The 17,080-nt window shown below is 37.2% G+C and overlaps 1 protein-coding gene across 1 annotated transcript in view; it reads right to left on the bottom strand.

The window, feature by feature from the left end:
* Window positions 1-410: 410 nt before the first annotated feature.
* PDHX (pyruvate dehydrogenase complex component X) overlaps window positions 411-17,080 on the bottom strand; it is a 68,775-nt gene continuing 52,105 nt past the window's right edge. The window contains exons 6-11 of the mRNA XM_074230467.1: window positions 15,920-16,097; window positions 14,586-14,733; window positions 7,590-7,648; window positions 4,202-4,360; window positions 2,537-2,601; window positions 411-1,491 (exon numbers count right to left, since the gene is read on the bottom strand). Of these exons, the coding sequence (XP_074086568.1) occupies window positions 1,233-1,491; window positions 2,537-2,601; window positions 4,202-4,360; window positions 7,590-7,648; window positions 14,586-14,733; window positions 15,920-16,097 (868 nt within the window). The 3' untranslated portion in view covers window positions 411-1,232. The remainder of the gene's footprint in view (window positions 1,492-2,536; window positions 2,602-4,201; window positions 4,361-7,589; window positions 7,649-14,585; window positions 14,734-15,919; window positions 16,098-17,080) is intronic.

Below are 17,080 nucleotides of genomic sequence, written 5' to 3'. Positions count from 1 at the left end.
TTTCATTACAATCTAGCAACAACTCATTTATATATACTTCTTAAAAGGGAACATAATTTTGGCCAAATACTGGTATGTATCTGAAATTTAGCCATAAAAGGTGAATGACTTGATACTGTTAATCTAGTAGAATAATTATAGTTCTCAATTCCAATCTCTTTTTTATAGAAATATTTCAAATTTATAATTATTATTTTCAAATATTATACTCATCTAAAAAAACAAATACCCTCTTCATTTTGCTCCTGCCAAGAGTGCTGTCCTGGTATATTTAAGGAAAATGCCTAGTCCATTTCATGACTCCATTTTAAACATGCATTTATTTTTCAAAAATATACTACTTAATAAGTCAAGAACAATTCAAACCCAAATACTTTATGTCTAAAATAAAGAATCTTTAAAAAAAAAGATTTTAGTGAGACATTACCATTTATTTTAATATATGGCGATTTAGCATGAGAGTAAGCACATTTTAGAACTCATTCATTGTTTCTAAGTTTCTACCAAAAGGTAAAGGTATTCTGGCTATGGTTTTCAATTCAAGCACATCTTGCCTTTTTGGTCATTGTCAGCAGAAATATATCTTTTTTGTTTTCCTTCTCAAATAGCTCACAGTGCATCAATGTCAACAACAGAACAATATGATTGACAGAAACCACCTTGGAAAAGTATGGCTTTATATAAAGAAATAACTTGACAATGTGGCCACATTCCATCAAGAGATGCAATCCTAATTGCCTAGTGATTCGCCCTTAGTAGGAATGCTTCTCTCTGTGTTAAATCATTTAGGCATATTGTCAGAATAGCCCTTGTAAAACTGAAACTCTGTTCTCAGATCGCTGGACATCTCTATCAGATCGGCCCTGCTTTCAACGTGAGAAAGTTAGCCTTGGTCGTCTCTTTTTCTTTTTTAAATAATCAAGCTCTCCCACATCCTCTGGATGCTCTTCTAAGCAGACAATTTATGTTACATCTAGTTAAGTAGAACCCTTTTGTGCAGCACCAAAGTAGTTTTAAAGAGGCCAAATAACTAGATGTGCTCTTCCTTTGATTAGTCTTTAAAATAGGTTATCTTTAAAACTTAGAAATGAAGATAACAAAGTCCAAAGTCTTTCACCCTGAATAAATTAAATACTTTGTCCATTTCACACTAAACATTAAAATTGTTTTCCTATAGATTGTAATCTTTCTTTTTCATTAACAATCTGCATGGTCAGCTGGTAGGTTTGAGACTAGTAGAGCCGGACAGGATTCTCTAGGTTTGCTTTGAAACGTTCAAGAAACTTGGTAGCCAGTTCATCATCCACCACTCGGCTGTCACTGGACATGGAAACGGTCATGAGCTCATGCTGCTGTAGCATGGTATTCCCTTCTTCATCTTCAGAAAGCCTGAGGTGAGGTCGGGATCGACCCACGGCCAAAATACAGGACTGAGGAGGATTGATCACAGCTCGAAATTCATCAATACCAAACATCCCCAAATTGGAAATGCTATGAGAAAAATAAAAGACACTGAGTGGGAAAATCCTTATGGAACACCCTTTCTGACCATACAGCAAGAATGTGCTATTGAACCCCCCCAAGTAAACATTGATTTTGTATTCTAAAAAAAAATACACCCAAATAAACATAATGTCTTTTATGAACTCAATGATAATAGTAAAAATAAGGTCTTAAAAACTTAAAGAGTTAATATTTTTCTCCAAAGTATTTTTAAAAAGGTCACAGTTAGAAATAAGCACAAAGAATTGTTTGCACATCTTTTAAGATTACATGCACTCTGACATAACTCCCTAATAGTCTCTTAGCTCCAAGCGGGGAAACGATCACATTATAGCTGAACTATTATCTCTCCCCACACCAAGCAGAAGACAATTAAACACACTCTTGCTGAATTGAAATGAAGAAAACAAGATTGACTGGTTCCTAGTGTGTATGTGCATCAGTTTCTTATAAAAACAGTATGCTGCAGAATTTGAATTTTTTTTTAAAAAATCATAGCTATTTAGCAACAAATATGTTACTATAAGAGGATGAGTCTCCATTAAAGAGCACATTCATTTCTGAGTCCTGATGGGCTCCTATTAACCTTCTTGTGACTTTGGTTGCTGTTTAGTCATTTCAGTCATATCCAAATCTTTGTGATCCCATTGGGGATTTTACTGGTAAAGATACTAGAGTGGTTTGCTATTTCCTTTTACAGGAAATTGGGGTAAACTGGGTGAAGTGACTGGCCCAGGGTCACAAAGACATGATCTAGGAGTCTGAATTTAAACAAAAGCTGAATTTAACTTCAGGAAGATTCTTCTTCCTGACTAGACTCAACACTAGCCATGAGTCACCTAGCTACCCCTTTCTTGTAACAAGGGCCTTGGAAAGGTACCATCTGACTGGTAAGAAGAATGTTTCCTTTCTATACCTTTCTTGCCTAAATACAGAGAAACCTATGTTTAGGCAAATAAGTAAAATAAATCTACCCAAATGTGTTAGTCTTAGGTCTATCTGACATTGAGAGTAATTAATGTTTCCACTTTACCTAAAAGACCCTCCTTGATATTCTTCTGGTAACAACTTTCCATCTCTTGCTTTCTTTGCCAGAGCCTAAAAATTAAAAAAAAAAAAAAAATTTAAATTAGCAACAAAAATATTCTGGATAGCTGAAACTGCCAAGTGGAAGATTCAGTCCACAAAATCTATGTAATTTTGTTAATTAAGTTGTTAGTTTTTCATAACATGCTATGTAACTCAAACACAATTGGGGCAAAAAAAAAGCAGAGTAAGTTTACGACCTATTCCCCCCCCTTTTTGTTTTAGCAAAACTAGGCCGACAATTCACATTTTTTTCATTTCCAGTCCAATGTTACTTAATTATGCCAAACTACCTCCCTGTTCCAGGAGTCTGCATATTATTATTTCCCGTGATGTTTCAGTTTTGTTTATAAGCAATTTCCTATTTTGAATGCAAATTTGTCCTTGAGAAAAGCAGGAGTCACCTTAGAGACTCTGGATTCCAATCCCATCTATGCTATTCACAACCACCGTGATCCTAGGGTTTTTCTCTGGACTTCCCTCTCTTTTTCCTAATCTGTAAAAGGAGAAGGATGACCAAACAAACCTCAGATGTAACTTCTGGCTCAAAATTTTACTAAGTCTATGAAATCCAAGGCATCATTTCAAGATTGCTTTTTCAGGGTTGTTTAAAGGATTGAAAAGGTGGGGATGAAAGAAAGCTTTTATTTCCTCTAGGCTTACAAAAATTTTCTCTGCACTAAAAATCAGAGACAGTTTTGCATTCTACATTTCTCAGTGTCTCAAACGAAAGGTTGGTTGGTCCACAGACATGACATACATGGTGGCCAAATTGGAGGTGTGGAAGAGTGCAAAATTAGCAATCACAGTTTAAAAGGTCTGCAGTTTAATTTACTGTAATTTATCGCAAACAGAATTAACAGGCTATCACAGATACTCACTAATTAACAAAAAGAAGCCACAGGTTATTTTTTAAACTTAATCTCCCCTTCCCACTATCAATATGTCATCATGAATTGCTGCCAAACAAAACAAATCATAAATATATACATGTTGCTTAACAAAAGTAATTGGATCTAAAACCTCAAATGAAGGGAGATGGGTTTAGACTTGAAATAGTACTTGAAAATAAGGACAGAGAAAGAACAAACTAGAAACATGTTTTCCTACCTTAGGCAACAGCACCAGTCACATGATTTGATCAGATATATCAAACGGACTTAACAAGAGATTTCTTTAAAGGCAAATGATCTCATATTTTCCTGAGTAGCATGAAAGCAGGCTGAGAGGAACAGGAGCTACTTAGAGTTTGCTGAAGACAGTAGAAATCATCTAGGACTTTAGTGCAGGCAGCCAGAGTTCAGAGGATAAAGAGCTGATGCCTTGGATCCAAGGCATCATCCAACACACACTGGCTTGGGGGACCCTGAGGAGTCTTTTTTTCACTTCTCAGGGCTCCAAACATATGGAGGTCTTGCTCAGTATGGGGAGGTGCCCGGGCCAGGTCTCCCTATCCTTTCACTCCCTACAGTCAAGAGCCCCGAGTTCTAGAAAGCCCTGAATCCCAGGGGGGCAGCCTGGACTTGTGCTCTGAAATGGTGGTCACTGAATACACACTCCCTGAGGAAGCCTATGCTGATGTTATCAAGCACTAAGAAAACACTAAGCTCACCTTTACGGAGAGAGCGATCTCCTGGAGCCCCTTGGCAGCAGCATCTTTTATGATGGGAGTTATGAGACCTCGGTCTGTGGCTACTGCGACTGAGATGTCAATGGAGGCCAATTGCTTTGGGCCCTCTCCATCCCAGCTCACATTCACATTGGGCATTTGCTGGAAGATAGAAGCAGAAGTATGTGAAACAGAAGAAAACTTCAAAAAATTAAAAAAAAACATACCACTGGTGGATTTCAGTTGGAAAACTTTTTAAAGCATTCATCTATGTCATTGCTGTAAGTCCCATCATTTTCAAAATCTGGCAAAATGCTTTGGGAGAAACATCCCCAAAATCACAACTCCTCTAATAGTTCTAAAATGGGAATGTTGCTTAGCAAGACATTTTCTATTTTATTTCCAGTGATACTGTTAAAAGAGTACAGCATGGAAATGGGACAATCTGTCTCAATCACGGGTTCTTCACCTTTGTCAGTGTGGTGAAACCATTTGGTTGCCCACACATGTAACAGGAAGAGATGTTAAATAAAAAAGACCCTTGCTTTCCTGTTTAAGCTCAAACACCCTGAAGTCTCTCTATGGTTGCTCATGAAGTCTGGAGACCCCAAGTTCAAAACTCCCTTTTTACAATGGCAAGGGAGGGATGTATTAGGGATGTTCATGGTGTATTTATGTTCCCCTCATGCAATCTGATGCCCAGGTATAATCGCATGACATCACACTGCTCTGAGACGTTTAAGCAGCACTAAAAGAATGTATTTTATTGGGGGGGGGGGGGGATTGGCGTTAAATGAGTTGTCTAGAGTCACTCAGCTAGGAAGTATTTGAGTCCAAATTTGAACTCAGGTCCTCCTGATTCTAGGGCCAGTGTTCTATCTACTGTGCCACCTAGCTGCTCCAAGTAATGTATTTTTAAAGGATTCACTGCTGCACTTCCAACTCTTTAAGCCTTGAAATCACAATCTACATCTAAAGCAATGGGTGTGGAGACAAGCTGGGCAAGTCAATTCACTCTTCTAGAGAGGAAAAAAATGGACAAGACCATCTCCAAGATCCCAGCCAGTTCCAAATCTTAGGAACCCATTGAGGTTGAACTTGGATGAAGGAGGTACTCCAAGCAGCTTCTGCTGACCAAGATAGGAAAGCCCAATGCAAATAGCGCCCACCCCATCACATGCTCCTTAGATTTTCAGTGGCCTTTAGGACTTTCCAATTTAAAGCCTGACAATGATGTTTATTGTAACAAATTTTACATGTATATAAATTTTTACAAGGGAAGAGGATCTCTGCTTAGGGTGGGGAAAAAAAGAGGTATGAAAAGGAAGAACCAGATCTTAAAAATTAAGATTACCTAACTTTAAAATATCCTCTACTGAGTTGTAGAATATAATCTACAAACAAGCTTTAGAAAACAATTTAATTAGAAAATAATTATAAACTTGAACACCTAAAGTACAGCAAGTAATGTACTGGTTTCAAATTATGACTCCTGAATTTTTCGCCCCTGGTTATATCAGAGACTCACTAAATAACCTTCTATTTAGGATTATAATAATCCCCAATGCCTAATAGTTTAGTTAAAAACACATTTAAAACAAAGTTACCATATATAAAAGTTACCCTATATAAAAAGATCAAAGTAGTTTACAAAGTCTAAAGTCATTCAAACAGCAAATAAGGGAATCAATTTACAATCACTTTTCTATCACCACTGTGTATAAAACTATCAAGCAGGAAAGCATAAAAATAATCACACGGCACAACTATTTATTATAGTCTCATAGATTATAGCACAAGTATAGGGTATAATTACATGTTTAAAACCTACACATAAGAAAAAAGAACTATGCAGTTAAATCTTCCATGGAAAATCTCTAAATTGTAAACTTTCACTTCTTTGTCCAGGAGGAGTGTGACAAAGGAATTGTACTATTTTACATTTAGGTTTATTTTGAGAACTCAATTTATACATTATTGAGAACTTCAAGCAGACTTAAAATTGTCTGAAATCAAGCAAATTAGACTATAAATAAGCATGTATCAATATAAGCAGTTACTTCTAACATACAAAATATCCAAGACATAAAAGTTAAAAAATCTATAATACTTTTTTTTTTTTTGCAAGGCAATGAGGTTGCCCAAGACCACACAGCTAGGTAATTATTAAGTGTCTGAAGCTGGATTTGAACTCAGGTATTCCTGACTCCAGGGCCAGTGATCTATCCAACTGCGCCACCTAGCTGCCCCTATAATAAGATTTTTAACAAATTTATAAGATGGTTATAATAGATGTTTCTTAAAAATAAGTACTGAATTTTTAAGGTTCATAACTGGATCTGTGGGAAACTAAATGCTGGTTGAAAGCAAGGAAAGGTATAAGAATGAGATTTTCCCTATGAGATTTCAAAAAGGTCATTAATAATATGTTGTTTTAAAAGAATATTCTAAGACCTCTGTTATACTGGTTGAAAAAGAAAATTCTCAGAAAACCAAGAAAGCAACTGGAAAAGGCTTTTTTTTAATGTTCATCAGAACTAGTTAAGGAACGATTATATTCCAATTCTAGGGATTAATTTATCATGTGCTCTGCTAGATAATTTGAGTAGTAATCATTTCCCACATATTGGTTAAAAGGATTTAGGAAAATATTCTTTTCAAGTTGTTAAATAATATTATAAAGTACCAAAATTGAAAGAAACATCAACTAGAATTTTTAAGGCCTAAAGTTAATTTCTTCATGTTGTTAGTAAAAGAAGAGTAAACACTGATATATATACTCAGGATTTTTTAGAAAACAAGGGTTTTTGAAAGATCATATGGAGAACCCACATAATAGGCTGCATTCCTTCAGGAAATCAGTAAAACAAAAATCCAAGTGTACTTCATATATATTACAAATAAGCATCCTTAAAAAACTCTACAAGGGGGGTGGCTAGGTGGGGCAGTGGATAGAACACCAGCCCCAGAATTAGGAGGACCTGAGTCCAAATCTGCCCTGAGACACTTAATAATTACCTGGCTGTGTGGCCTTGGGCAAGCCACTTAACCCCATTTGCCTTGCAAAAACCTAAAAAAAACAAAAACAAAAAAACCCCATCTACAACAGGGAGAGTTTGAAATGGTCTAAAAACCTCTGGGTACAGGCTTCTTGGTCTAGCTCTATGATTTGGGTGGCCCTGGGCCACCACCTCCTCCTCCTCAGGAAAGATTCCTTGAAGCTATGTTTTATGAGGACAGTGACTACAACTTCCAACCCCCCCCCCAAAAAAAGAACCCCTCGAGAAAGTGAATTCCAGTACACGTGTACATTGTCACGGACTAGGCAAAGAATGCTCCCCAGAAATGAAGCCAGCAGAGAAATCCCAGGTGACTGGGCTTTGTTACTTACTTTAAGAGTTACAGCTATCGCCTTGATAATAAAATCATTTACTGATACTTTAATATCATCTGAAAGAAAAAAGAATATTAAGATCAAGACTACTGCTCATACAACTTCAAGGAGTAACATAATTATGGCTCTCAATTTGCCACTTAATCATAAATTCTTTTCCTGCATTCTGATGACCTCCACTTGATAGAAATAGAAATTCTATAAAGTGTGGCACAAAATGAAGAGAATAGAACTCCCAGAGATGCGACTGAATGCTGAGTTCTCTCATTTTCACTTGTGCTCAGGAATCACACACATAACTAAATTCTTTTAGACAGCTCCATCAGAGACAAGGACTCATGGATCTCCAAGTGGGGTCTTGGCAGTATACTTCAGTAGACCACTAAGCTCAGAAAGCTATCCAGACCAGGGCACAGAACTCTCTGAAGAGTGAAGCAACATTGGCAGGGGTCCTGGTCACTGAAAACAAGGAAGGCACTTTTCTAATTTGATGGAGAAACACTGAGACCCTTCTGGAGACAATAATGTCTCCTGACAAGACTTTTTGTTTGGGGTCATATTAAAATCAATCATAAAAACGAATCCCTGCTCACCTTTACAAGTTTTTTCTTTCCTTTAGCCAATGGGAAAGAGGACGACAAATAAGACAAGCCCTTAAAGTTATTTCTGGGAAGTCTGACCTCTAAGCTATAACCAACATGCAGTTTAGTGTGAATTATGTTATCTTCTGTCAACTCTGCACTCTGATGGATACCTCTGTGTCTATTGGGGGGGGGGGGGTGACTGCAGAAAGCACAAGAATTTCCCTGAACTACTCTTTAGAGGGTCGTGCAACTTCACAATGAGAAGAGGATCACCTTCCCAAAGGTATGTAGGAGCTTTTTCACCTAATGAGACAAATTCTTAGAAAGCTACACTGTCATAACCATGGCAGTTAACTGCTAACTGTAATGGAATACAGAAAACAGAGATGGTGCTGGAATCAGAAAGAATGGGTTCCCATGCAGTATGTGTGGCCCTGGGCAGGTCATTTAACCTTCCAGGGCCTCACCAAACAACTCTCTAAGACTAGGAGCTGCAGAGAAGGTCCTGATTCGAACTGGGAGAGGAGCTTCCTTACTCAGCACTTCCTGAACAGCAAAGTCATGAGCCCCAATAGAAAACAACTGTAATCTTTTGGCTTAAAAAAGGCAAATGGAAATATATCTTAGTGCTGATAAGCTTTAATCAATAGTGAATGTCTTGGCTATTATCATCATGACAACTCCAAAGAACTTACGATGAAAAATGCTATCTACCTTCAGAGAAAGAACTCATGGACTTGAGTGAAGAAAATGAAATATAATGATTTCTCTTTTTCTTGCTTTTTTTTTTCCTTCTAGAACATAGCTAATGAAGAAATGTGGCTTGTATGACTTCGTTTATATAACTGGTAACATATTTTTTGCCTTCTCAAATGGAGAAGGAGGAGGAGATGGAGAAGGAGGAGGAGATGGAGAATTTGCAGAATTTAGAACTGATAATAAAAGTTAAAAAAAAACCCACCACTATTAGATCCCAGTCTTTATTTCTATAACTACACATATTCTATTACAAAACTGCATTTGTGGTCAGGACTTATTCAAAGGTTCATCTTATTAACTCCTTGGTACTTTTTCAGAGAAACTTTTTAAAAAGACTTCCCAGATAAAATTCCTAATATGAAGTTCCTTTTTTTCCAGTTTCCCTAAAACTAGCAAACCGAAGATTCCACCACATGCCTAGGATAATGTTTGTGAATGAGATGAAGATTCGCTAACTTTTTGTAAAAAATGGACAAATTCATCTTTTAGAGAACCTAAGAAATATTGAGGGGATATAAACTATTAGAGATATTTCAGAAATTCTACTTCTGTAATAGCAGAAAGTAAATAGCCATCACCAATCTTATAAGAAATTGCCATTTTAAAAAGGAAGTTAAATCACAAAGCTTTTCTAATTTCTACAACAACCTAAGCTTCAGTGTACACAGTTGTTTCTGGAAGATTTAAAAACTCCCCAAATAAAAAGAAATAAATATTCATGGATTGGACTACCTTGGGAGGTAGCATTCAAAGCTGGAAGGGCTCAAGTCACTAAGTCCATGACTATGCTTCTTAAAGTGTCACATAAACATGAAAAATGATTTTTAAAAACTGAACTAAGAACCCTTAGCAAGATTTCCCCTAGTCACAATAAAATTTTCCGAGTATAAATAAGAAAAAAAGAGGCTCTTTTGACAGGCCCTTTAATCTTTCAGAGCCATGATGAAACCACTATCATGGGTTACATTTATCCAACTTCCCCCCAGAGCAATTTTACATCTGGCTGTTTGAACCTTTAGCAAGCTGTCAGGTTGTTAATCTTGAAGGTCCTTGTTCTGAAACCTACCTCTAAAAAGCTCACCCAGAGACTTGAATACCCTAGTCACTTGTGAGAATGGGGCAACAGTCCTGGAACTCAATTTTGCAGCAAATATCAAGTCTGTAGGAAAACCCTCTGCTATTAGGTATGAACAGCCATCATGTGAGATATGGTTAAGCAAAGGCTTAAATTTGACTCTAATACAACAAAGACTACTCTCCACAATGCTATATGATTGCAGTACTAGGAAACTTTTCCCAGAGACAATAACATTTTTATTCAGGTTGGCATTATTACACAGATTGCTTACAAACTGGAATGAAAACGCTTCTAACCAGTCTTTCCTTTTTTTTTCCCTACTGCACCTATAATTCTCTTTAAATCCTTCCCTCTGGTTGTCACATCAGCAAAAATATAGAAATCTACTGTATCCTAAAAATACACAGCTTTCTCTATTTGCATCAAGTTTGGTGAATGATAAGATGCTTTGTGCTTAAAACATACAAGTAGTACACATCCCTGCTGCAGAGTATAACCATTCACTCTCTCTTTATAGAAAGTCACCTAAGTAAAACAAATTCAGGAATGGAAATTGTACTTATATGTCCAGTTTATTTCTCTCCTCTCTACCAAAGAAATCTGTCATCTTTGACCCAGTTTACTGCATGTTAGGAGCAGAGTTCTCTGGGCCAAAATGATCAATCAAATCCATCCCTTAGATAAGCAGACGGTTGTCCGGTTGAATGACTCTTGGTCAAATGAACAAGTCATCATCAGCCTGCAGGGGGTGGTAAAAAACAGAGGCCATTTTGTTGGGTCCTTTGTGCTGCCTTCAACATGAGCGAGAAACGTGCCCATCGCCAGTCACCAAGTCACAGGAGCCTGACTCCACTCATCATCAGTGGCCCGGCCGCACGGTGTGGTGCTCTGAGAACTTTCAAGCTCTGTGAAGGCGTGACTGTCCATCAGGCACTCTCAGGAGAGGCTTTTATTAGTCAGTATTGAGTTTACTGTTAGCCTGCTAAGACTGCCCCCCCCCCCTCCTGCCACTGAGGCGCCAGTGGGGAGCGACTTGACTGGATCAACAGTGGCTCTCATTTTCTTCCTCTTTCAAGGATACATTTTGTGTCATCTTTGACTCAATCTTCCCATTAAGGTGCAAAAGCTTCTATTTCCCGGCTCAGCTTCTTCCTCTTATATCAAATCACAAGCCCTTAAGCAGTCTTATTTTTGTAAAGGATAGTTTTGAAGAAAGTGAATAAACAGAAAGGAAAGATCTGATGTAGTCAAAATGAATTCTAATCTTGAAGGAAAAAAGAAAGCAGCTTCTATCACCACTTAAAAATCTCCGTCAGTCCTCAAACACTCTTAGAGTAAACAACACTGCGATGCTGAGACTGGCTTTGTTTGGCTCCCACACAAAAGCCATCCACAGCTATAAGCCTCTTCAGCCAGAGTACAGTAGTCTCCACTTATTTATATAACCTTTTGCTTATGGGAAGTTAGGCACAAAAATATATTTCTGAAGTCTGTTTTTGTTTTATAATAACAAAAGGAATTATAAAAATCCTAAATAAAAAAAATGAAGCCATGAATTTTCAAATTGTCTTTCTAAAACAGCAAGAACAGACACTATAGGAAAAAGGCTTAAGAGAATATTTGCAACTGGACTTGAAAATGAAGAACAGTCTTTCCACTAGATATTAAGGTGACCAAACTTTGTATAATAAGTTTTATAAAGATTTATCAAATTAAACTGAACAATTACATAATATGACTTGAATAGGATTAGTCCTTTACAAGGAAAAAAAGTAAAGATGCAATAATACCACTTTGTCTTTTTATAAAAAGGTCAAAGAGAAAACTCTTCTAGATTAAAAACTCTTACTCAGCTGGGCAAATGCAAATGAATCCAATAATCCAGAGATAATTTTATTTCAAATGCAGACTTATACATCTTCTCAAAGCAACTTCTTTAGGGTTATCTAGTATTCACAGAAATCCTCAACTAGAAAACTCAGCTGGGTCTGAGTGTTCCTCCATCTGGATCTTCCCTCCAAGGACATGGCACAGGGCCCACTCCTCCTGGGCTGTAGGTCTTCCTGCCTCTCTTCTGACATATCAGGTTGTCCACCTGTCATTCATGCCCTTGCCATGAGGCCAGTTCACCTTTTATTTTCTTTTAGGTTTTTTTTTTGCAAGGCAAATGGGGTTAAGTGGCTTGCCCAAGGCCACACAGCTAGGTAATTATTGTGTCTGAGGCCAGATTTGAATTCAGGTACTCCTGAGTCCAGGGCCAGTGCTCTATCCACTGCACCACCTAGCCGCCCCATCACCTTTTTTTCTTTAACTGTTACACACTTTGTTGATGAATGGCTCTGAAGTTCCTCCATGTTGATGTGTTATGGCCAGTCACGTCACCCAAGCCCCTTATTTCAACAGCCTGCTCTGTGATATTCATATTCGATTCTCCTGACAGTATGCTCTCCCACCAGGCAACCATTATGGCTCAAGACTGGTAGGTATGCAGAAGCAAGATATAGGCTTGGGGTGGGGGTGGTCATTAAAAGATCTCTGCAATTTACTAAAGGCTTCACTCAGGAGAGTTCCTGCTTGGTTCTTCGCCTAAAATGAGGGGCATCTGACTGTCCCACATCAATAGACCAATGGACATGCTAAGTTGTCCATTCATACAGGAAAGGACACATTGCTAAAGGGTCAACATTGATCAGACTTTGGATGGCTTTCTTTTTTTTAAATAGAGGACTGTTTTATTGATGCATCACATACTGACAATTTGAAGAGGTAGTAAGACTAAGATAATCCATCTACTCAAAGGTACTGCATATGTAATATCTTTCAAGTGATATAATGCCTGAATAAATTAAGGAAGTAGATTCCTCTTTTCACATGATACTTTTTGTCTTTCCAAATTCTTCACAAAATCCTTCTCTTTTCTGATGAAAGCTTTCAGATCTGGACTAATCTCAGTAACCATCTTCTCTTCTTGCCAACACTAGATTCTGCTTGATGTCTTTTTCCCCAAGCACTAAAGTGATAAAAAAAACCAGGAGCACTATTTCTTCTGATCTGACAGAAGAGCATTCCACAACACCCTCCTTTTGTTCCCTGCATCCACAACAGAGAAGACAAATCTGGCACCACACAGGCCACTGATAGGGGAGCAGAGCCTGATCCAAATTTGACTTTACCAACCTCCATTCCAGCCTCTTGGATCTTTCCTGTCAAGATTTTCAGTTGATCATCTAGAAATTCCACTCTAGGTATGTGCTGAAAGATCTGAGGATGGTGGCATTGCCACCAACACCACGGACAATGACTCTGTAATAGAAGCATTTATTCTGATGATACCCAGTACTGTTGGGGCTGTGCACACCCTGTTCCTTTACAACTGCAGATGTGATGGGGATAATTCAGATCAGGGCTTCTGGGCCCTGCTTGGCCCAGGCAGCAGGCAATGCAACCATGTTGTAGAGTTGGTGCTGAACAGGTCACCATCAGACATTTCTGGCTTCCCGGGGGGTCCTACAGGTATCACAATGACATCACAGCCTTTCTAGAATCTGGTCCTGGTCCCATGTCACCTTCCTGGCCTGAGATGGCTTGGATCAGTGGCTGCACAAGGAGTGGGAGCTGTGTTACATGATGTCAGACAACTTCCCAAAGGGCTATTTCTCAGAAGCAGTGAAGGAGCTGCTCAATTCCTTCAGAAGCACCTCACCCAGCCAGGTTCCATTATTATGAGCTTACTGAGGCTGCAAGGGAGGGGCAGCACTGGAGGAACAGGGGAAGGACCACTGCACTGTGGGACGCCAATGACCTCCAGCAAGGATGCCTCTGACATCTTTCAATGATGCTTTTTGAGGTCATTACTGAGATCATCAATTAAATGGCTCTCCTAGTTCTGCTCAGTTCGCTCTAGTTCAAATAGGTTTCTCCAAGTTTCTATGAATTCTTGTTTCCAACAAAATATTATTGCACAATAAGAAAACATGATCTCACACCATAATTTATTCAAGCACTCCAGAATCAATGGGATCTTATCTTCCTCACTCTTACTATTACAAAAAGTACTGCCCTATTTTGCTTCTATGTGACCTTTCTGTTTTCGATATTTTTTGGAGGGGGTATATACCCAATAGGGCTATCACTGGGTCAAATGATCTGCATATTTTCGTGGCTTTTTAGAATGATCAGACCAATTTAAGTTCTGGCAAGAACCTATTAGTGTTGTCTGTCTTTTCGGAGTCTCTCCAACTTTTACTTTCCTTTTCTATCACCTTAGCCAATCTAATGGATTGAAAGAAATCTAATGGATTTCTATTATAGGTGACTCACGGCATCCTTTCTTCATATGGTAGTTGCCAGCTTTCTTCTTTGGAAATCTACTTATTCAAAAGGAATGGGAACAAGAGGTTGGTCTATAGTTCCTTCTAAATCTAATCTACAGTATTATTATTTCAAATGATTTTTTAAATGTTAAAACCATATACATATACATAATAGAGAATCAGAGTTTCATAAACAATATGAACTCATAAGAGACAAATTAGATATTCTCAATGAATTACCTAAAGTCACTTTACTAACCTTTGATGAGATTTTGTCTTAATTTTAAGACAGCTCCAAGGTCACAGTCAGCAGTAGCATATGCATGAGGTACAGTACTTTTAGACTCTGTTAGCCTCTTGGCAATTACTCTTCTAACATTGCTGGCAGGGATTTCAGTGAATGTGCCCTAAAAAGAAATAGTAATCTATCTGTTAAACCATGGGTGGCAGAAGAATGAAAAACTATCCAACTGGGATCCTGTTCCAAATAACCTTAACTTATAACATTAATTTGAAAATTAATGTAAAAAGGAAACCATTTAAAATAGATGAGGTAATCGCTTGTTCCTATATTGAATAAAAAGAAAAAAAGAAAATGACTTGCATTTTAACTATGTATGACCAGAATAGCCAATGGGGGAAAAAAAAATCAAACTTACAAAAAGTCAGTTTATGTTATTGGATTTAAGATTACAAAGAAATCAAACTCAAATATATTTGCCCCTTTGGCAGCTCTATGCTTTGTTAATCAGTTGATCATAAAATAATTTTTTTTTCAAAAATTATACAAGAAGTAGTTAGGTGGTGCGGTGGATAGAACACTGGCCCTGTAGGCAGGAGGACCCAAGTTCAAATTGGGTCTCAGACATTTAAAAATTACCTAGGTGTAATTAGGTACAATTTGCCCACTTAACTAACCACATTGCCTTCCCAAAAATAAAAAAAAAATTATGCAAAAACCACTGTCAACTCTTACTTACCTGCTCTAAAAGAGATGAAGGGCATGAATCATACTTAGTATCAGTTAATCTCCAAATTATTTCTATAAAGTTCTACAAAATTTATTTTTAAAAAGGAAAATCTGAGTTTTCTGAGACTCTCAAAAAATGCTAACAAAATTATAAAATCACAATGTCAAGATCTGGAATTCCCGCTTCCTCATTTCCACTCCTCAGCATAAGTGGCCTCCTATTCCTTTTCCACATACATTCCAAACCATCTAAAAAAAAAAGGGAATCCCTTGATATAATGTGGGGTTTCACACATTCCTACAGCAAAGAGTAGGCATTGTACTTTAAGCTGACTAAGCTAGGGAAATGAACAGAGGAAAGTCCTGGAGGTACCATATATTAGGAATTATCTATTTTGTACTGAACAAGAAGTATTTCTGTTCACATAGTTCATTGTGCCAATTTCTATGCAAATAATAGTTTAGGATTTAGAGAAAAAAAATATATTTTTTTTACACTTAATGTTAAAAAAAAACACAAGGCAACACAGTAATATCCACTTTGTAATATTCTAATTTGTTTTGCCTTTTAATTCTTCATGGCACATCATTCCTGAAAAATACAAAATCTGCACAGGTGTTACCATTATATTAGGCTGCCCTGGAGTAGAAACTGGTGGAATCGCTGGCCTTGGATAAGATGATGGTACAGGAGCTGCTTGAGGAGCCAAAGGCACTGCAGTTGGAGTAGGAGGTGCTGGAGAAGGTCTTGATTCAGGAAGTTTGCTCAGTTTTTTTAGCTGCACAAGTTTAAGTGCATCTCTAGAGATAAGACAGAATTTAAGGACACTCATAGGCAACAGTGCATATATATGACATTTCACACAGGGGGAAAAATTCTGATTAAAAGAACAGCTAAACATAATTATCAAAAAACTTTTTTTTCTGATTTCAAGGAACTGAACTTGTTTACTCTCCCTCACAACTTGGAAAGTCCCTGATCTTTCTTTCAATTAGAAATCAGATAACCTAATTTTGTATCCCAGTTAATTGTTTTCTTCTAATTGATTGATCTTATTTGATTAATTGCTTTTAATACAAAAATCTCTGCTCTCTTTGTATTTGGGGTTCAAACTTAAAATGAGGAGGTCTGTTTGTGTTTCATTATGCATGTTTCATTATGGCATGCACCACTTAATAAATCACTAAACTCAGAAAATCAAATCTTTGTTTCCTCAGTCATTTCATTTTTTAGCCCCCCCCACATATATTCGTACCCAAAAGAAATCTATAAAAGAGAATATGTCAATTCAGCATGATAACCTATAGAGCACAGGAAATTATACATATTTTATGATCTATATACTTTTTTCCAGATAGTTAAGTGCCAAAGAAATTTTAAGTCTGTAACAGCTTAAGCACAAATCATTTTTTAAAGACAATATTAAAATCATTTCTAGTTGACTCAAGAAAATTAGTATGTAAAACAAGACACTATTTTTTAAGTGATATACTGATGCTCTAATAAGGTGTGAAGTGGGAAGAAAGACATAAATTATTCAGTTTCAGATACTTTAGGAAGAATATGGACACACAAGTAAGTTTAAGAAATTCATCAATATTTACATAATGCTTTTATTTTTTTTTTCAGTTGTTTTAAAATCAGAAAGTTGAGAACATGGCACTGCTGACAGATGTAACTGCAGTTTAGGAGTTCTTGGGTTCCTAAGTGCCAAAGAAATGAAAACAACATGTTTTGCTGCTAAATTCCAAAACAGCATTGTCTAAGCTAGAAGGAGGGAATT

Source organism: Macrotis lagotis, chromosome 3 (genome assembly GCF_037893015.1).
Source record: "Macrotis lagotis isolate mMagLag1 chromosome 3, bilby.v1.9.chrom.fasta, whole genome shotgun sequence".
Lineage (NCBI taxonomy): Eukaryota > Metazoa > Chordata > Mammalia > Peramelemorphia > Peramelidae > Macrotis > Macrotis lagotis.
Note: the sequence above shows the minus strand (reverse complement) of the source record. Positions and strands in the feature narration are given on the sequence as shown.